This window comes from Anolis carolinensis, unplaced genomic scaffold, assembly GCF_035594765.1.
Source record: "Anolis carolinensis isolate JA03-04 unplaced genomic scaffold, rAnoCar3.1.pri scaffold_18, whole genome shotgun sequence".
NCBI classification, from domain to species: domain Eukaryota; kingdom Metazoa; phylum Chordata; class Lepidosauria; order Squamata; family Dactyloidae; genus Anolis; species Anolis carolinensis.
In genome coordinates this window covers 4,884,295-4,900,715 of record NW_026943828.1, presented here as the reverse complement: position 1 = coordinate 4,900,715, position 16,421 = coordinate 4,884,295, and the positions used below count along the sequence as shown (strand labels likewise).

At 47.0% G+C, this 16,421-nt stretch overlaps 2 protein-coding genes and 1 pseudogene across 2 annotated transcripts in view; all 3 read right to left on the bottom strand.

Moving 5' to 3' along the window:
- LOC107983718 (zinc finger protein 160-like) overlaps nt 1–16,421 on the bottom strand; it is a 182,851-nt gene that overhangs the window by 30,356 nt on the left and 136,074 nt on the right. The gene's annotated exons all lie outside the window — the stretch shown is intronic.
- Nucleotides 1–16,421, bottom strand: part of LOC134294639 (zinc finger protein 850-like) — a 151,486-nt pseudogene that overhangs the window by 66,566 nt on the left and 68,499 nt on the right.
- On the bottom strand, nt 2,836–7,233 carry LOC134294656 (zinc finger protein 420-like). The gene has a single exon (XM_062966248.1). The coding sequence runs from the start codon at nt 6,670–6,672 to the stop codon at nt 5,200–5,202; it is 1,473 nt and encodes a 490-aa protein (XP_062822318.1). The 5' UTR covers nt 6,673–7,233; the 3' UTR covers nt 2,836–5,199.

The following is a 16,421-nucleotide window of genomic DNA, read 5'->3' as shown; positions in this document are numbered from 1 at the left end:
ACAATATAATATATTTCAATTTTATAACAGGACTATTATGTCTGACTCTGGGGGTTGGGGCTCATCTCCATTTCTAAGCCAAAGAGCCGGCGTTGTCCGTAGACACCTCCATGGTCATGTGGCCACTGGCATGACTGCAGGGAGGGCCGTTACCTGAAGTGGTACCTATTGATCTACTCACATTGGCATGTTTTTGAACTGCTAGGTTGGCAGAAGCTGGAGCTGACAATGGGAGCTCACTCCACTCCCCGGATTTGAACCTGCGACCTTTCGGTCTGCAAGTTCAGCAGCTCAGCGCTTTAACACACTTCGCCACCGGGGCTCTTAGGTCATTATAATATATGACAATTATTATACTATCACATGATTATTGCTTTATTATGATATTATTGATGTCAAATTGGATAGGATAAGATCATTATAATATTATAATATAATACAATATCATCATTATCCTATCCGATTTGATGTCGATCCACTCCTTTGGGCTTCACGCAAATCTACCCTTTGCCAAAATATACGATCCTGTGCTTTGACCAAAGTCAAATTACAATTATGATATAATATAATTATTGTATGTTTATCATATATTATTGTATTCTTTTTCTGATGTTATATTATTATGATTATTATATATTATGATGATGGCATTCTCATCCTGCCCCTCCTCTGGTCCTGTCCATCAAGGGAGCTCTCCCTCCCTCCCTCCCTCCCTCCCCCCTCCCTCCCTGGATGGCTGTTCCGTGCCTGCAGGGGGCGCCACGGAGACCTTTGTAATGCGCTGCAGCACCTCCATCTGAAGGCCGTTCCCTTGGGAAGCTCACTTTCCCGTTCACAGCAGGAAGGAAGGAAGGCAGTCTCTGTCTCTCTCTCTCGGTTCTTGTTCCTTGCCCGTTGCCTTTGCAGCCTGTACCTGTGTCGCCTGGTTTGGTCCACATCCCGGTGAGTCTTCTTCGCTCCTCGTGTGGGGAGGAGGGGAGGAGCAGAGGGACCTAGGCGGGGGGAGGGTGTCCCTCTTGTTCTCTTGGACCTCTCAGGGGCCTTCGATACCTTAGACCACGGTCTCCTTCTGGGATGCCTCGTGGGAATGGGACTTGGGGGCACCGTTTAGCAGTGGCTCCGGCCCTTCCTGGGGGTGTTGTTGGGGGACACCTTCTCGGCCCCGCAACCATTGTGTCGTGGAGTCCTGAGGATTCAGTCTCGATGACATGGCTTTTTTCCGGCCTGAAGACCCCTTTGGCTTTGCTTTGTGGAGACGAAGGGGACTGTGTGGTGGTGGTTAAGGCCTCCTTACAAGAAGGCAAGAGTCCAGCCGGCTTAAAACAAAGCTGTAATGAAACCACTGTTGACAAACCATTCCTGGACCCCACTCAATTGGTCAACTTCCGGCCAGTTTCCAATCTCCCCTTTTTGGGCAAAGTCATGGAACGTGTGGTGGCCTCGCAACTCCCGTTGTTCCTGGAAGACACTGAGTGTCTGGATCGGGCACAGTCTGGCTTTAGGACGGGTCACGGAACTGAATCAGTCTTTGTCTCCTCAGCAGATGATCTCAGCAGGGAACTGGACGGGGGGAGGGTGTCCCCGGTGGTTCTCCTGGGCCTCTCATCGGCCTTCCATACCGTAGACCACGGTCTCCTTCTGGGATGCCTCACGGGAATCGAGTTTGGAGGCAGTTTTCCTTCCTGGAAGGTTGCTCTCAGAAGGCGTTGCTGGGGGACACCTGCTCGGCCCCACGGCCATTCTCTTGTGGGGTCCCGTGGGGTTCAGTCTTGTCCCCGTGTTGTTTAACATTTACATGAAGCCGCAGGGAAAGATCATTCGGAGTTCTGGAGTTCAATGTCATGTGATCCCAGGTAACGTCCACCTCCGCTCCTCCTTTCCTCCTCCCGTTCAGGAGGCTGCTCGGGTCCTGGACTGGTGATTGGCAGCTCTGACGGTCTGGATGAGGGCGAATAAACTGAAACTGAATCTAGATAAGACGGAGGTCCGCCTGGTCAGTCAGAGGCCGATCCGGTTATAGGGTTACAGCCTGCGCTAGATGGGGTTACACTCCCCCTGAAGACACAGGTCCACAGTTTGGGACTGACTCCACATGGTGGAAGTTGTAGTTCACTCTGCATCAAGACACAGCACTGTGACCCCCACTGACAATGGATCTAGACCACAATTGGCACACAGAACCCTCGTGACCAAAGGAAAATACTGGAGAGGTTTGTGGGGGAATTCCACTACACTTGAAAGGCCATCATGCTTGCACAACCAGGGATCCCCTAAGTAAGTGACTTGAGTAAGGGCTCTTCTTCAGAAATATTTGGGTGGCTCTGGAAGCCTTGATTCACCCTTTCCTTCTTTCAGCTTCTTCCTTCCTTCCTTCCTTCCGCTTCCTTTTCTACGCAGTGTGCTTTCTTTGGAGAAGAGGGGAGGCTGAACAATCTCTACGTTTGAGACTACGGCTCTGAAGAATATACCGGTGACACCAGATCTGGGTGTAAACACTATGCTTGTAACTTCTGTTCAGCACGAAAAATCATACACTGTCCTGGCACCAAGCAGATCCATTCACACACACATATTCACTCACACTCCCTCACTCGCCCATCTTCTCACAAAAGACTGATCCATTTCCTAGCAGAGCTAAATCAGTCCCCTGAAGAAGGAGAGGGTTTGGGGCAACCGTCAGCCAGCCACTTTCTTTCAGGATCCCAGCCACTGCCAGCTAGAAACCCTTGAGTCTGTGCTGTGCGTGTATGAGATGATGTGACACGGAGGGGAAGCATACGAGACAAATCTTCTGCTGACTCTAAGTAGAGCAATTCACCACTCAGGAACACTGTCTTTATTAAAAACAAAGATTTATTTATGGTTTTTTTAGTCCAAAAAGCGTAACTGGTTGCAAAGGTTTACTTCTTCCGTTTCATTTGTACATAATATAGATAATATCTTTCATTCTGTAACATCAACCACTTGACTGGAACTTTGTCTCAACAGTATTCCTTTTCCTCAGCTCTATCTCACTGGAAACTTAAACCTAACTGACTTCAGACATCTTCTTTCAAGCTCACCGGCTAGAGAACTTCACTAACTCACTCTTTTTAAAACATTCCCTCCTTTTTCATCCAGCTAGCTCCGCCCCTTTCGTGCTAGCTTCGAAATAGTTGCATTTCTACGTTACCATGGTGACACATAGCCAATCAGCAGTAGCCAACTCCTGCCCACCTTGACCACTGAATCAACATTACATAACATAGACAAAAATCCCCAATAAAATAGGGCTTTCCGTTACAGGGGACCTTCTCACAGCGACACCAGAGGCACTCCAAGCGGCCACCTTCTAGTCAAAGGAAATCTAGTATCATGCCAAGTTTTAACTTTGTGTTATTTTATTTTCCGTGTCAGGAGCAGCTTGAGTCGCTTCTGGGGAGAGTGCGGATGAGCTCCCTCTATCAGCTCCAGCTCCATGCGGGGAAATGAGAGAAGCCTCCCACAAGGATGGTGAAATGCCAAAACATCCGGGCAACGTCCCCTGGGCAACGTCGTTGCAGACGGCCAATTCTCTCACTCCAGAAGCAACTCAGGTTGCTCCTGACACGAAAAAACAAAAACTTTGTGTTATTAAAATACATTATAAGAGTACTCTCAATTAGTTTCTGACATGATAGATCAAATAAAATCACTGGGCTTCCACCGTTACTGAGGCTCAACCAACTCAGATGCTCCACCATCCTGTGCTTTCCAAATTTTATCTTCTATTTTTAAAGGTTATTAACTTAAAATCTGCATGAACCAAATCTTCTAACCTTCCCATTTGTGTGAACATGTTTGTACGATTTCCCAGCAAAGCGACCAGACGTGGTCTCTGAAAGCCTCATTCATCTAAAAGAACTCACTCTTCCCTGAACACTCGGCATCAAAAGAACAGGAACCCTTTGGGTTCAGAACAAAAGAAGCTGACGACCAAACTTGGCACACAGAACGTGGGAGTTGTAGTTCACCCTGCATCCAGAGAGCATTCGGAAGCCCACCAATGACGGATGTGGACCAAACTTAGCACACACAACCCTGATGACCAACAGAACACACTGGAAGGGTTTGCGGGATAGACAAGGCAGTGAAAAAGAATCGATGGTGATCAAAGCAGTGAATACATGTTGTATAAAGCATAATAGGAATAATAATGTCTGAAGGAAGACAATGGAATCCAAACCCATGCCACCAACACCGAAGAAGGAAATGATCTTCAAAGGCGCTCTAGATTAAACATTAAACCCCATTTTGGGCTAAAACCAGGTCTACCCACCCCTCCAGTTTCAGCCATTTTGACCCTTATAAATCCCCTTCTTTTTTGCAAATAAAAAAATAAAAAACAGATTAAAAGCAAGAATACAAAAAGGCAGAAATTATATATAATGTTTCAACTACATGAAACTAACTACTACATGAGATACAAACTAAATCAGAAACACACACATTAATGAAACAATTACCTACATAGACACACAACTGAACTAGAAAACAGAAAGGGATTTGTGCCTAAAGGCCTCATTCTATCTGTTAATTTTTATCTCTCATTATTCTACTCCCTTTAGATAATATAATATAACCACACTTCTGATAACACTCTTACCATTAATAAATATAACAACTGACATTTGGCCACGTTGTTCTCAGTTTTTTTGTTTTGGGTAATTTGCAGGTCTTCATGAGCCATTCTTTTTGCTTTGGACTAAAACATTCCTTCCATCTATCCGTATAGTCTTTTATTTATATATATATATATATTACTATACGGACTATATTATATATAATATAGTCCGTATATAGTCCGTATATATGACTATATTATCTAAAGGGAGTAGAATAATATATATATACACACACACACTTTAGTATATCACAGTAACTACCCATGTTTTCATTCTAATTGATCATCCAACATTCTCAACATATAAAACTCTAGTTTCATTTAACCTTGCTTACTTCCAGAATGGAACATATTTTAGTTCAATCTTTCTACAATACACCACATGTGAGGAAATGTCCCAACTATGAGGTTGAATTTCCAAAATTTGCAAGAGTTCCTTTTGTACATTTTAAAATGACACTCTGGTGTCAATTAACACCATTCTCTCCAGAGTGTACTATGTGATGTCTATGTATAATGTTATTCCGTGAAAGGCTCTGTCCACACTCCATGCATTTCTACGGTTTCTCCCCAGTGTGAGTCCTTTGATGTTTACGTAGAGTTCCACTCCGAGTAAATCTCTGTCCACACTCCAGACATTTATAGGGTTTCTCTCCAGTGTGGGTCCTTTGATGGGAACGTAGGCTTGAACTCTGAATGAAGCTCTGTCCACACTCCAGGCATTTATAGGGTTTCTCCCCAGTGTGAGTCCTTTGATGTCTACGTAGTGCTGAACTATCAGCGAAGCTCTGTCCACACTCCAGGCATTTATAGAGTTTCTCCCCAGCATGAGTCCTTTGATGTGAACGTAGTCCTGAACTACGAGCGAAGCTCTGTTCACACTCCAGGCAGTTATAGGGTTTCTCCCCAGTGTGAGTCCTTTGATGTGAACGTAGTCCTGAACTACGAGTGAAGCTCTGTCCACACTCCAGGCAGTTATAGGGTTTCTCCCCAGTGTGAGTCTTTTGATGTGAACGTAGTCCTGAACTACGAGTGAAGCTCTGTCCACACTCCAGGCATTTATAGGGTTTCTCCCCAGCATGAGTCCTTTGATGTGAACGTAGTCCTGAACTACGAGCGAAGCTCTGTCCACACTCCAGGCAGTTATAGGGTTTCTCCCCAGTGTGAGTCCTTTGATGTGAACGTAGTCCTGAACTACGAGTGAAGCTCTGTCCACACTCCAGGCAGTTATAGGGTTTCTCCCCAATGTGAGTCCTTTGATGTGAATGTAGTCCTGTACTATGAGAAAAGCTCTGTCCACACTCCAGGCAGTTATAGGGTTTCTCCCCAGTGTGAGTCTTTTGATGTGAACGTAGTCCTGAACTACGAGTGAAGCTCTGTCCACACTCCAGGCATTTATAGGGTTTCTCCCCAGTGTGAGTCCTTTGATGTGAACGTAGTCCTGAACTACGAGCGAAGCTCTGTCCACACTCCAGGCAGTTATAGGGTTTCTCCCCAGTGTGAGTCCTTTGATGTGAACGTAGTCCTGAACTATGAGTAAAGCTCTGTCCACACTCCAGGCATTTATAGGGTTTCTCCCCAGTGTGAGTCCTTTGATGGGAACGTAGTCCTGAACTATGAGTAAAGCTCTGTCCACACTCCAGGCAGTTATAGGGTTTCTCCCCAGTGTGAGTCCTTTGATGTGAACGTAGTCCTGAACTACGAGTGAAGCTCTGTCCACACTCCAGGCAGTTATAGGGTTTCTCCCCAATGTGAGTCCTTTGATGTGAATGTAGTCCTGTACTATGAGAAAAGCTCTGTCCACACTCCAGGCAGTTATAGGGTTTCTCCCCAGTGTGAGTCCTTTGATGTCTACGTAGTGCTGAACTATCAGCGAAGCTCTGTCCACACTCCAGGCAGTTATAGGGTTTCTCCCCAGTGTGAGTCCTTTGATGTCTATGTAGATTTGAATTATGAGAGAAGCTCTTTCCACATGCAATACATTTATATGCTTTCTCCTCCATGTCAACAGAGTTATGTGCTATGTACATTTAATTCCAATATGGACACTTGATTCTTGTTTTTCCCTTTCTGATTACTCACAGCACTGGGTTCAAATTACAGGAAAGTAGATTCCATCTGAACATTAAGAAGAACTTCCTGACTGTAAGAGCTGTTCAGCGGTGGAACTCTCTGCCTCAAAATGTAGTGGAGGCTCCTTTGGAATCCTTTAAACAGAGGCCTGATGCTCATCTGTCAGGGGTACTTTGCGCTTCTCTTGCACGGCAGAGGCCTGGACTGGGTGCCTCACGCAGTCTCTTCCGACTCTACGGTTCTACTCTATAATCCAAAGTGAATGTAGGAATTCAGCAGGATCAGCCCCTTGAGAGGAATCCTTTTTCCTAGAGGACTGGTTTCCTTTCTGCACTTTGGTTTCCAAATTCCTTAATATCGACTAGAAGCTGGTTCGTTTCCCATCACGGCAGGGGTGGCTCCAGAGAACTCTCACGTCCTGGTCAAGAAAGAAGAAGCCAAAGGTTAGACATGAAGCCGCATACCTCTGGCTCAAGGTAAACAAAGCAAAAAGGGAAAGAAGAAAGGAAAGATGGAAGGAAGGGAGGAAACACAGAAGGACAGGATAAGAGAAGGAAGGAATCATGGAAGGAAGGAACTGAACCCTTTCCCAATATTGGAGGGCCACACCCATTTCATTGGGTCAGACCCAAACGTGGTTAAAGGAACAGAAGGCAGGCAGGCAGGCAGAACTCCTTCCCACATTCAAGGGTGTAACATATTCTGGATCCTGGGTTTCCGTGAATTACCAGCATTGTGCTAAATGCTCAAAGGAACAAGGATTTCTTTATTGATTACGTCATTATCTCCCCTGCCACAGGGACTCCCCACTCTGCTTCCTCAGCATCTCAAAGGGTCACTCCGGCCACATTTCCCAAATGATTCTTCCAAACTAACAAGGACCTGCATTCCTAACTGGCTAATTCAAAGCCATGTTGTGGCTGACAAGGAGGAGGAGCCGGGTGCTTCTCCCTCAGCGCATCTGCCAGTGGTGAAGCATGAGCTTGCCCTCCCTCAACTGCAGCCTTGTTGCCCCAAGGAAGCTTCTGGCCCTCCCCACCCCTGTGATCCCGGCCCAAAGGAGAAGGAGGAAGAGGTGGAGAAGAGAGAGGAGGGAACAGGGCAGCCTGAGAGGGAGGGAAGGAAGGAAGGAAGAAATGCAAGACTGTAATCCGGGAAACCAGCTTGAAAGCATCTGGATAAGAATCAAGGGAACCGGGACTCAAAAAGATCTTGTCGTGGGTGTCTACTACAGACCTCCGAGTCCTGAAGGACTTGATGAAGCCTTCTGTCAACAGCTGACCAAACAAGCACAAAGAAGAGATATAGTAGTCATGGGCGATTTCAATTATCCCGATATCTGCTGGAAAACAAACTCAGCCAAGAGTACAAAGTCCAACAAATTCCTCACTTGCCTTGCAGATAATTTTATGGTCCAGAAGGTAGAAGAGGCAACAAGGGGATCAGCAACTCTTGATCTAATCTTAACAAATGTGGAAGACCTGATCAACACAGTTGAAGTGGTTGGATCCTTAGGGGCAAGTGACCATGTGCTCCTGCAGTTTGCAATACAAAGGAATGCTGAAACTAAGACAAGTCAAACACGCATTCTGGACTTTAAGAGAGCTGACTTCCAAAAAATGAAGGAATTACTGAGCGGCATTCCATGGACGCCGACATTAAAAAACAAGGGAGTTAAGGATGGATGGGAGTTTTTCAAAAGTGAAATACTCAAGGCGCAAATGCAAACAGTGCCAACAAAGAAGAAAAATAAGACAAGTGCAAAGAAGCCAGAATGGATGTCCAAAGAACTTCTAACTGAGCTAAAGCTCAAAAGTGACATGCACAAGAAGTGGAAAAGGGGAGAAATCACCAAAGAAGAATTCAAACGTATAGCCAACACCTGTAGGGAAAAGGTTCGCAAGGCTAAAGCGGAAAATGAGCTCAGGCTTGCCAGGGACATAAAAAACAACAAAAAAGGCTTTTTTGCTTACGTTGGTAGAAAAAGGAAGAAAAAGGAGGCGATAGGGCCATTGCAAGGAGAAGATGGGGTGATGGCGACAGGGGACAGGGAAAAGGCAGAACTACTTAATGCCTTCTTTGCCTCGGTCTTCTCAGAAAAAGAAAGCCATCTTCAACCTCAGCAACACGGAATGGACGAAGGATTGGGGGAAATCCAACCCCAAATAGGGAAACAAGTTGTCCAGGAACACTTGGCCTCTCTAAACGAATTCAAGTCCCCAGGGCCAGATCAGCTACACACAAGAGTACTGAAGGAACTAGCGGAAGTTATTTCAGAACCACTGGCAATTATCTTCGAGAGTTCTTGGAGAACAGGAGAAGTCCCAGCAGATTGGAGGAGGGCGAATGTGGTCCCTATCTTCAAGAAGGGAAAAAAGAACGACCCAAACAATTACCGTCCGGTCAGCCTCACATCAATACCAGGCAAAATTCTGGAAAAGATCATCAAGGAAGTGGTCTGCGAACACTTAGAAACAAATGCGGTCATTGCTAATAGTCAACACGGATTTACCAAAAACAAGTCATGCCAGACTAATCTGATCTCTTTTTTCGATAGAGTTACGAGTTGGGTCGATACAGGGAATGCTGTGGATGTAGCGTACCTGGATTTCAGTAAGGCCTTCGACAAAGTCCCCCATGACCTTCTGGCAAACAAACTAGTAAAATGTGGGCTAGACAAAACTACGGTTAGGTGGATCTGTAATTGGCTAAGCGAACGAACCCAAAGGGTGCTCACCAATGCGTCGTCTTCATCATGGAAAGAAGTGACAAGTGGAGTGCCGCAGGGCTCCGTCCTGGGCCCGGTTCTGTTCAACATCTTTATTAACGACTTAGACGAAGGGTTAGAAGGCACGATCATCAAGTTTGCAGATGACACCAAACTCGGAGGGATAGCTAACACTCCAGAAGACAGGAGCAGAATTCAAAACGATCTTGACAGACTAGAGAGATGGGCCAAAACTAACAAAATGAAGTTCAACAGGGACAAATGCAAGATACTTCACTTCGGCAGAAAAAATGGAAATCAAAGATACAAAATGGGGGACGCCTGGCTTGACAGCAGTGTGTGCGAAAAAGACCTTGGAGTCCTTGTGGACAACAAGTTAAACATGAGCCAACAATGTGATGCGGCTGCTAAAAAAGCCAATGGGATTCTGGCCTGCATCAATAGGGGAATAGTGTCTAGATCCAGGGAAGTCCTGCTCCCCCTCTACTCTGCCTTGGTCAGACCACACCTGGAATACTGTGTCCAATTTTGGGCACCACAGTTGAAGGGAGATGTTGCCAAGCTGGAAAGCGTCCAGAGGAGGGCGACTAAAATGATTAAGGGTCTGGGGAACAAGCCCTATGAGGAGCGGCTTAAAGAGCTGGGCATGTTTAGCCTGCAGAAGAGAAGGCTGAGAGGAGACATGAGAGCCATGTACAAATACGTGAAGGGAAGTCATAGGGAGGAGGGAGGGAGCTTGTTTTCTGCTGCCCTGCAGACTAGGACACAATGGAACAATGGCTTCAAACTACAGGAAAGGAGATTCCACCTGAACATCAGGAAGAACTTCCTCACTGTGAGAGCTGTTCGACAGTGGAACTCTCTCCCCGGGGCCGTGGTGGAGGCTCCTTCTTTGGAGGCTTTTAAGCAGAGGCTGGATGGCCATCTGTCGGGGGTGCTTTGAATGCGATTTCCTGCTTCTTAGCAGGGGGTTGGACTGGATGGCCCATGTGGTCTCTTCCAACTCTACTATTCTATGAAGGAAGGAAGGAAGGAAGGAAGGAAGGAAGGAAGGGAGGGAGGGAGGGAGGGAGGGAGGGAGGGAGGGAGAGAAAAGGGGTTTCCATGCGGAAAGACCTTTGAACCCTTTGAACCCTCTCCTGCCCAGCCCACACATTCCTGTGACTAGCGCCCACCCTTCCCACTTTTTGTAAAGACCTAAAATCTTGTTTGTTCCAATGTGCCTGTTCCGTCCCCCAGGACGATGGTTTGCCTTTACATTTTGTTTCAGCCTCTGGCTGCAAAAGCCCAGGAAAAGTGACTTGGAGTCTGCAAGAGCTGGCTGCAGTTTTCTTTGCAATGATTGGTCAAAGAGTACAACATCTTAGGACCGCCCTTTTTACCAGGGTCTAGTCTCCATTTTAGAGATTCATTCTGGCTATAGTCTTCCAACGTGCTGGAGCTGTGCAAGGCTAACTGGGACAAATCATCCTCAAAACCAGGCCAATCTAAGCCTATCCAAATTAGATAAGTATTGAATTATACTGATCTGGAATAGGAAATCTAGTTAGAGGAGCAGATTTATTCCATCGCTTCTAGAACTAATCTTTGCTGTAAAGATAGGGAAGGAAAGAGTTTCTCCTTCTAATATAGGCAGCGTGATTAGGGTATAGTGGTTTTATAATCACTTTTGCCTTCTGGAACCAGGGATAATTCTGTGACTAAAACCTATAGAAATTTGTTTCATTTTCTGCAACTTTAAGATCTGTGCCAGGTTTGCAACCTTGTATGAATAAACATCCTTTTTTGAAGTTATCCAGACTCAGTCGTTCAATATCTATAGGACAGCTTATAGGGATTTGCAGTTCGCCCGGATAAAGGACAGCACGTTTCAGTTTTATAGTTTTTTATTGTCCGGCGGACGGCACAGTTTTGAGGCAGATCAGCGGTTTTTCCGCTTGAGCTAGCTTGCACGGCTTATAGTTTTTTATAGTTTAGGAAGTTTAGTTTAGGCCGCGGCTTTTCCGCCTGAGCTCAGTCTGCATACCTAAAGACTCTACCAGCGTCTGAGGCAGTGGAGCCCGCTCTCAGACCTGAAGGAGTCAAATAGTGGGGCTCTATTTCCTTGCTATTTGGCTCGCGTGTGCGCACGTGGCCCAGTGGCTTTCTGGGTTTGCACAGGCTGTGCAGTTCCCAGCAACGTCCAGGGCTCCCTCGGCGGTAGACCTCGAGCCGCGGAGCACCAGCGACAGTTCTTTGGCTGGCTCTGAGGCGTGAAGCCCACCAGAACCAGGCTAGAACCTGGACAGGCCTGGCAACGCTGCTGCGAGTTCGGCCGGAACACTCGGCCGGCTTCGACCTGCCTCATCGTCCTGCGGTGGTGACCTGCCTCATCGTCCTGCGGTGGTGACCTGCCTCATTGCCTGGCGGTGGTGACCTGCCTCATCGTCCTGCGGTGGTGACCTGCCTCATTGACCTGCGGCGGTGACCTGCCTCATTGACCTGCGGCGGTGACCTGTCTCATCATCCTGCGGTGGTGACCTGCCTCATCGTCCTGCGGTGGTGACCTCCCTTCACAGCGGGGAGGAGGCGTCTCTTCTCTCCTCCTTTCCAAAGCCAGCCTCGGTGCTCCTTCGGCGGCAGGCCTCGAGCCGCGGAGCACAAGGTGCTTGAAAATTTGGCGAAGTCGCCATTTTGGCAGTTTACGTCACTCGGGCAAGGGAGGTATCAAGTGGCAAGTTGCTGTCAGTTGGCATTTTGCAGCTTGCCCACCAAAGTCTGGCGCCAAAGGTCACAATCTTTGTAAAGTATAGTTACTTAGTGATATATATTGCTATGGTTAAGTGTTGTGCATTGTATTATATATTGCATTTGCTTTTATTGTAAATTTACTTGCAGGTATATTGCATTTGCCTTTGTTGTAAATTTACTTGCTACTAAGAATATATAATGTCTATGCAATTTCAAGATGATACAGATGGTATATCTCCTCCTGAGGCTGAAAGTAGGAATGAAAGGCCCCAAAGGATAAAGCACCCTTCAGCCAAAATGCTAGCCCATCTAATAGACGAAAAGGAGTTCCTCCATGTGAGGTTAGGTTCGGCATGGGAGCGCATCACAACATTGATGGGCAGAATAGAGAGCTTGGGTATTACAAGGGTGCCATCCATATTACAGACAGACCTCGAAGAGACCTTCGGTCTTTGGAGGGGTTTAGTGTCTAAGATAGTCCAGGTCCTCGAGCGCATTAACGCCAAGGATTCAGAGTTAGAAATAGTGAGTGTTTTAGCTGACACTAATGAGAAAGAAAATAGGGTGAGGGCAATCCTAGCTTCCTTATGCAGCCATGAGACCAATCTTTTAAAATCACCTGCTGTGGCACTTAGTCTTAAGTCCAACCGGTCTAGCCAGGTATCTAAACTAAGGGAGCGTGCATCGTCTAAACACAGCCACTCTAGCAAGTCTTCTGCTGCTGGGAGTGCCATCTCTTCCCTAGCTGCCTTGCACATTAAGGAGGCTGCACGTCTGGAGCTACAGAGCAAGGTTGCGGAGGCGGAAGCTGATGCAAAAGCAGCTGACCACACTTTCCACCTTAAAGAGGAGGAACAGCGACTCCAAATAGAACAGGCCCAAAGGCAATGTGAAATAGAAATGCTTAGAATAAGGATGGATGCTACTGCCAAAAAGGTAAAAGCTGAGACTTTGGCCAAGGTCCTAAGTGGGCAACTCACAGAAGAAAATGTAAGTCAGTTGCCAATGCAGGACCCTTCCTCCAAGGTGCTTGTGCACCTTAATAGTTTAAACAGCCAGCTTTCTGACGAGGAACATGAAGACTTCTCCATTCGGTCAGAACAGGGCCCTAAAGTTGCCTTCGGGCTGCCGGAAGTTCAAAGCGTCATAGCGGGGAGCTCCTCTTTGCTCAGTTTGCCTGTGCCTCCTACTAAGATTCCCGAGCAGTCAGCCAAACCATCAAAGCCTATCACCAATTGGGCCCTACAAGCAAGTCCAAAAGGAACCATCTGTCCGTCTACAGACGATGTCATCCCTCCAAAAGACCAAAGGTCGACGCAAGGAGTATGGTGGGATTTCTCCCCACAGCAGCCAACGCCACACTTGTTCCCTTCGACGCCAGAGTCCCAGCTTGTCTCCATCATCAGAAGCCCCAGAAGAGATCTTAAGGACAAGGGTGTCGAAAAGTTTTCAGACAAGCCTGAAGAGTTCCTTCTCTGGAAGGTTACCTTCAAGAGGGCAATTAGAGACTTAAAGTTGTTGCCTGAAGAAGAGCTGACCCTGCTAGGCGCCTGGTTGGGTCCAGCATCATCTTCTCAAGTTAAGAGAATATATTCAGCCCATGTAGCTGATCCCGACAAAGCCTTGGAAAAGGCCTGGGACAGATTACATCAGCGGTATGGAGCTAGCACGGAGATTGAAGCATCTCTAATGGACAAGCTGCAAAGGTTCCCAACCTTAAAGCTCAAGGACTGCAAGCTCTTGTGGGACCTCAGTGATCTTCTTGCAGAGTTAGAGTCGGCCAAGGAGAATCCAGAGTTGCCTGGACTGCAGTGCCTCGATCAGCATCTGTCCCAGCGGCAGATTCTGGACAAACTTCCCTTTGCCCTGCAGGAAGACTGGGGGAAACAGGTTTTTAACTACAAGGAGGCCCATTCTCAGGCGTACCCACCGTTTTCCCATCTGGTCCAGTTCATCACCAGAGCGGCCAGGGAAAGGAATGATCCACAGACGGGCCTGCCCACCTTATATCAAGGGATCCATACAGGGAAGGCGCCTGAAGTGGACAAGAAACCACCTAGAGAGGCCAATAGACCTGTCAGCGTAAAGGCAGTCGAAACTCAACACAAGACTGACAAAACCAGGTCAGAAGTAAAGGAGGTGCTTTGCCCTATCCACCAAAAGCCTCACAGCTTGGCCAACTGCAGGGAGTTTAGTAGAAAGTCATACAAAGAAAGGCAACAGCTAGTTCAAAAGCAGGGAATCTGCTTTAGATGCTGTGGAGCAACTCCACACTTTGCGTCCAACTGCAAAGAAAACGTCAAGTGTGAGAAATGCAACAGCCTCAAGCATTGCACCGCAATGCACAACTCCAGTGTCATCTCCCACCCCAAAGGGAACGTTTCACCAAAAGAAAAGTCAGCAGTCGAAGACACCGACAAGCCAGTCGTACCAGAGATGCAGGTGGAGGTTTCAGCAGTCGCCTGTACAGAGCTGTGTTCTGACTCGCACCAGTACAGAGTTTGTCATCCTATCTGCCTAGCGGATGTATATCCATCCAAGAGCCCTTGGCTTAAAAAGAGACTCTATGTGGCCCTAGATTCACAGAGCGATGCCTCCCTGGCTACTCCAGAGTTCTTCCGCATGTTTGACCTTAAAACCAAGATGGTCGACTACACTATGACTACGTGTGCAGGAAAAAAGAAGTTGCAGGGTCGCATAGCATCTGGCTTTGTTGTCTCCTCTTGCGACCAGAAGAGACAGTTCAAGTTGCCAGACCTGATTGAGTGTTCCTCCATCCCTCGGAACAAAAAACAAATTGTAACTAGAGAAGTTGTGGAGGCTCATCCACATTTGCGACGATTAAAGAATGCCATACCTGCTTTCCGTCCAGATGTGGACATTGCCCTTCTGCTTGGTGCGGACTGTCCGAACTTGTTCTATGTGAACGACCAAGTTAAGGGACCTCCAGGGGCGCCCATTGCTCAGCTGCTACCACTAGGCTGGACAGTTACAGGCCCAGTGTGCATAGACAGGATGCACCCACCATCGTCGTTGGACTCCAATCAAGCACACGTGCTTAAAGGTGGACGTCCTACACTTGTGCGCAGTTGCCTAAGTCACATCTCAGTCTACTGCCAAGGAATAACTCCAGAGTATTCCTCCACCTTCAAAGTCTCTGAGAGAGATGAAGCCACAGCGCTCTCGAAAGGTGAGCAAAGGTTCTTGGACAGTATGAATGCTCAAGTCTCACGAAGTACAGAGGGAAATTGGGTAGCTCCTTTGCCCTTTAAGTCAGATAAGCCCACTTCGCCAAACGATAGACACGTGGTAGGGAAAAGACTCTGGTCCCTAAAGAAAAGGATCCATCATCAGGGTAGAACTCTAACTGAGGCAGCCCTTAGAAACGAAGGTCTGTGGGTAGTTAATGCCAAAAGGTTGGTCAACAGTTGTATTTTCAAATGTGTTAAATGCAGGCGCCTTAGGCGAAACTGTCAAAATCGGTTAATAGCAGAACTACCTCAGGATAGGACTTTGACAGACCCACCCTTTTCCCATGTGGGAATCAATGTGTTTGGTCCTTGGGAAATTGTTACAAGAAAAACCAGTGGTGTTGTAAATAACAAAAGATGTGCGGTTTTGTTTACTTGTTTGTCAGTACGAGCTGTCCATATAGAGGTTGCAGAGGGAATGGACACTTCATCATTCGTAAATGCCTTGAAAAGGTTCATAGCCCTCAGAGGGCCAATTAAGACAAATTGGTCGGACTGCGGCACCAATTTTGCATGTGCAGATCTTAGCCAACCACTTCTGGAAGAGGTGGAAGGCCGAATACTTAAGCCAGCTTCAAACCAGAAGACTCTAGCAAACCCCAAAGGACAATGTCAAGGTGGGAAACCTTGTGTTGCTAAAGGACAAAGACTTGCCCCGCCATGCCTGGCCTATGGGCATTATACTAAAGACCTTTCCTTGCCCTGACGGTAAGGTTAGGAAAGTTCAGATAAAGACTCATAGTAAGGACAAAACGTCTGTCCTAGACCGACCAACCAGCAATCTCGTGTTGCTTGTCCAAAGTGTGTAAGTTTTATACTGTTTTATTGTGTATACAAAGGTGTTTGTATGTTTTTGAGTGGTAAATTCCCACATCCTGGGAATTTAAGCGGGGAGTGTTCCGTCCCCCAGGACGATGGTTTGCCTTTACATTTTGTTTCAGCCTCTGGCTGCAAAAGCCCAGGAAAAGTGACTTGGAGTCTGCAAGAGCTGGCTGCA

What these genes read in the sequence shown, in the direction of transcription:
- LOC134294656 (XM_062966248.1), bottom strand. Translation starts at nt 6,672, where the DNA reads ATGTACATAGCACATAACTCTGTTGACATGGAGGAGAAAGCATATAAA.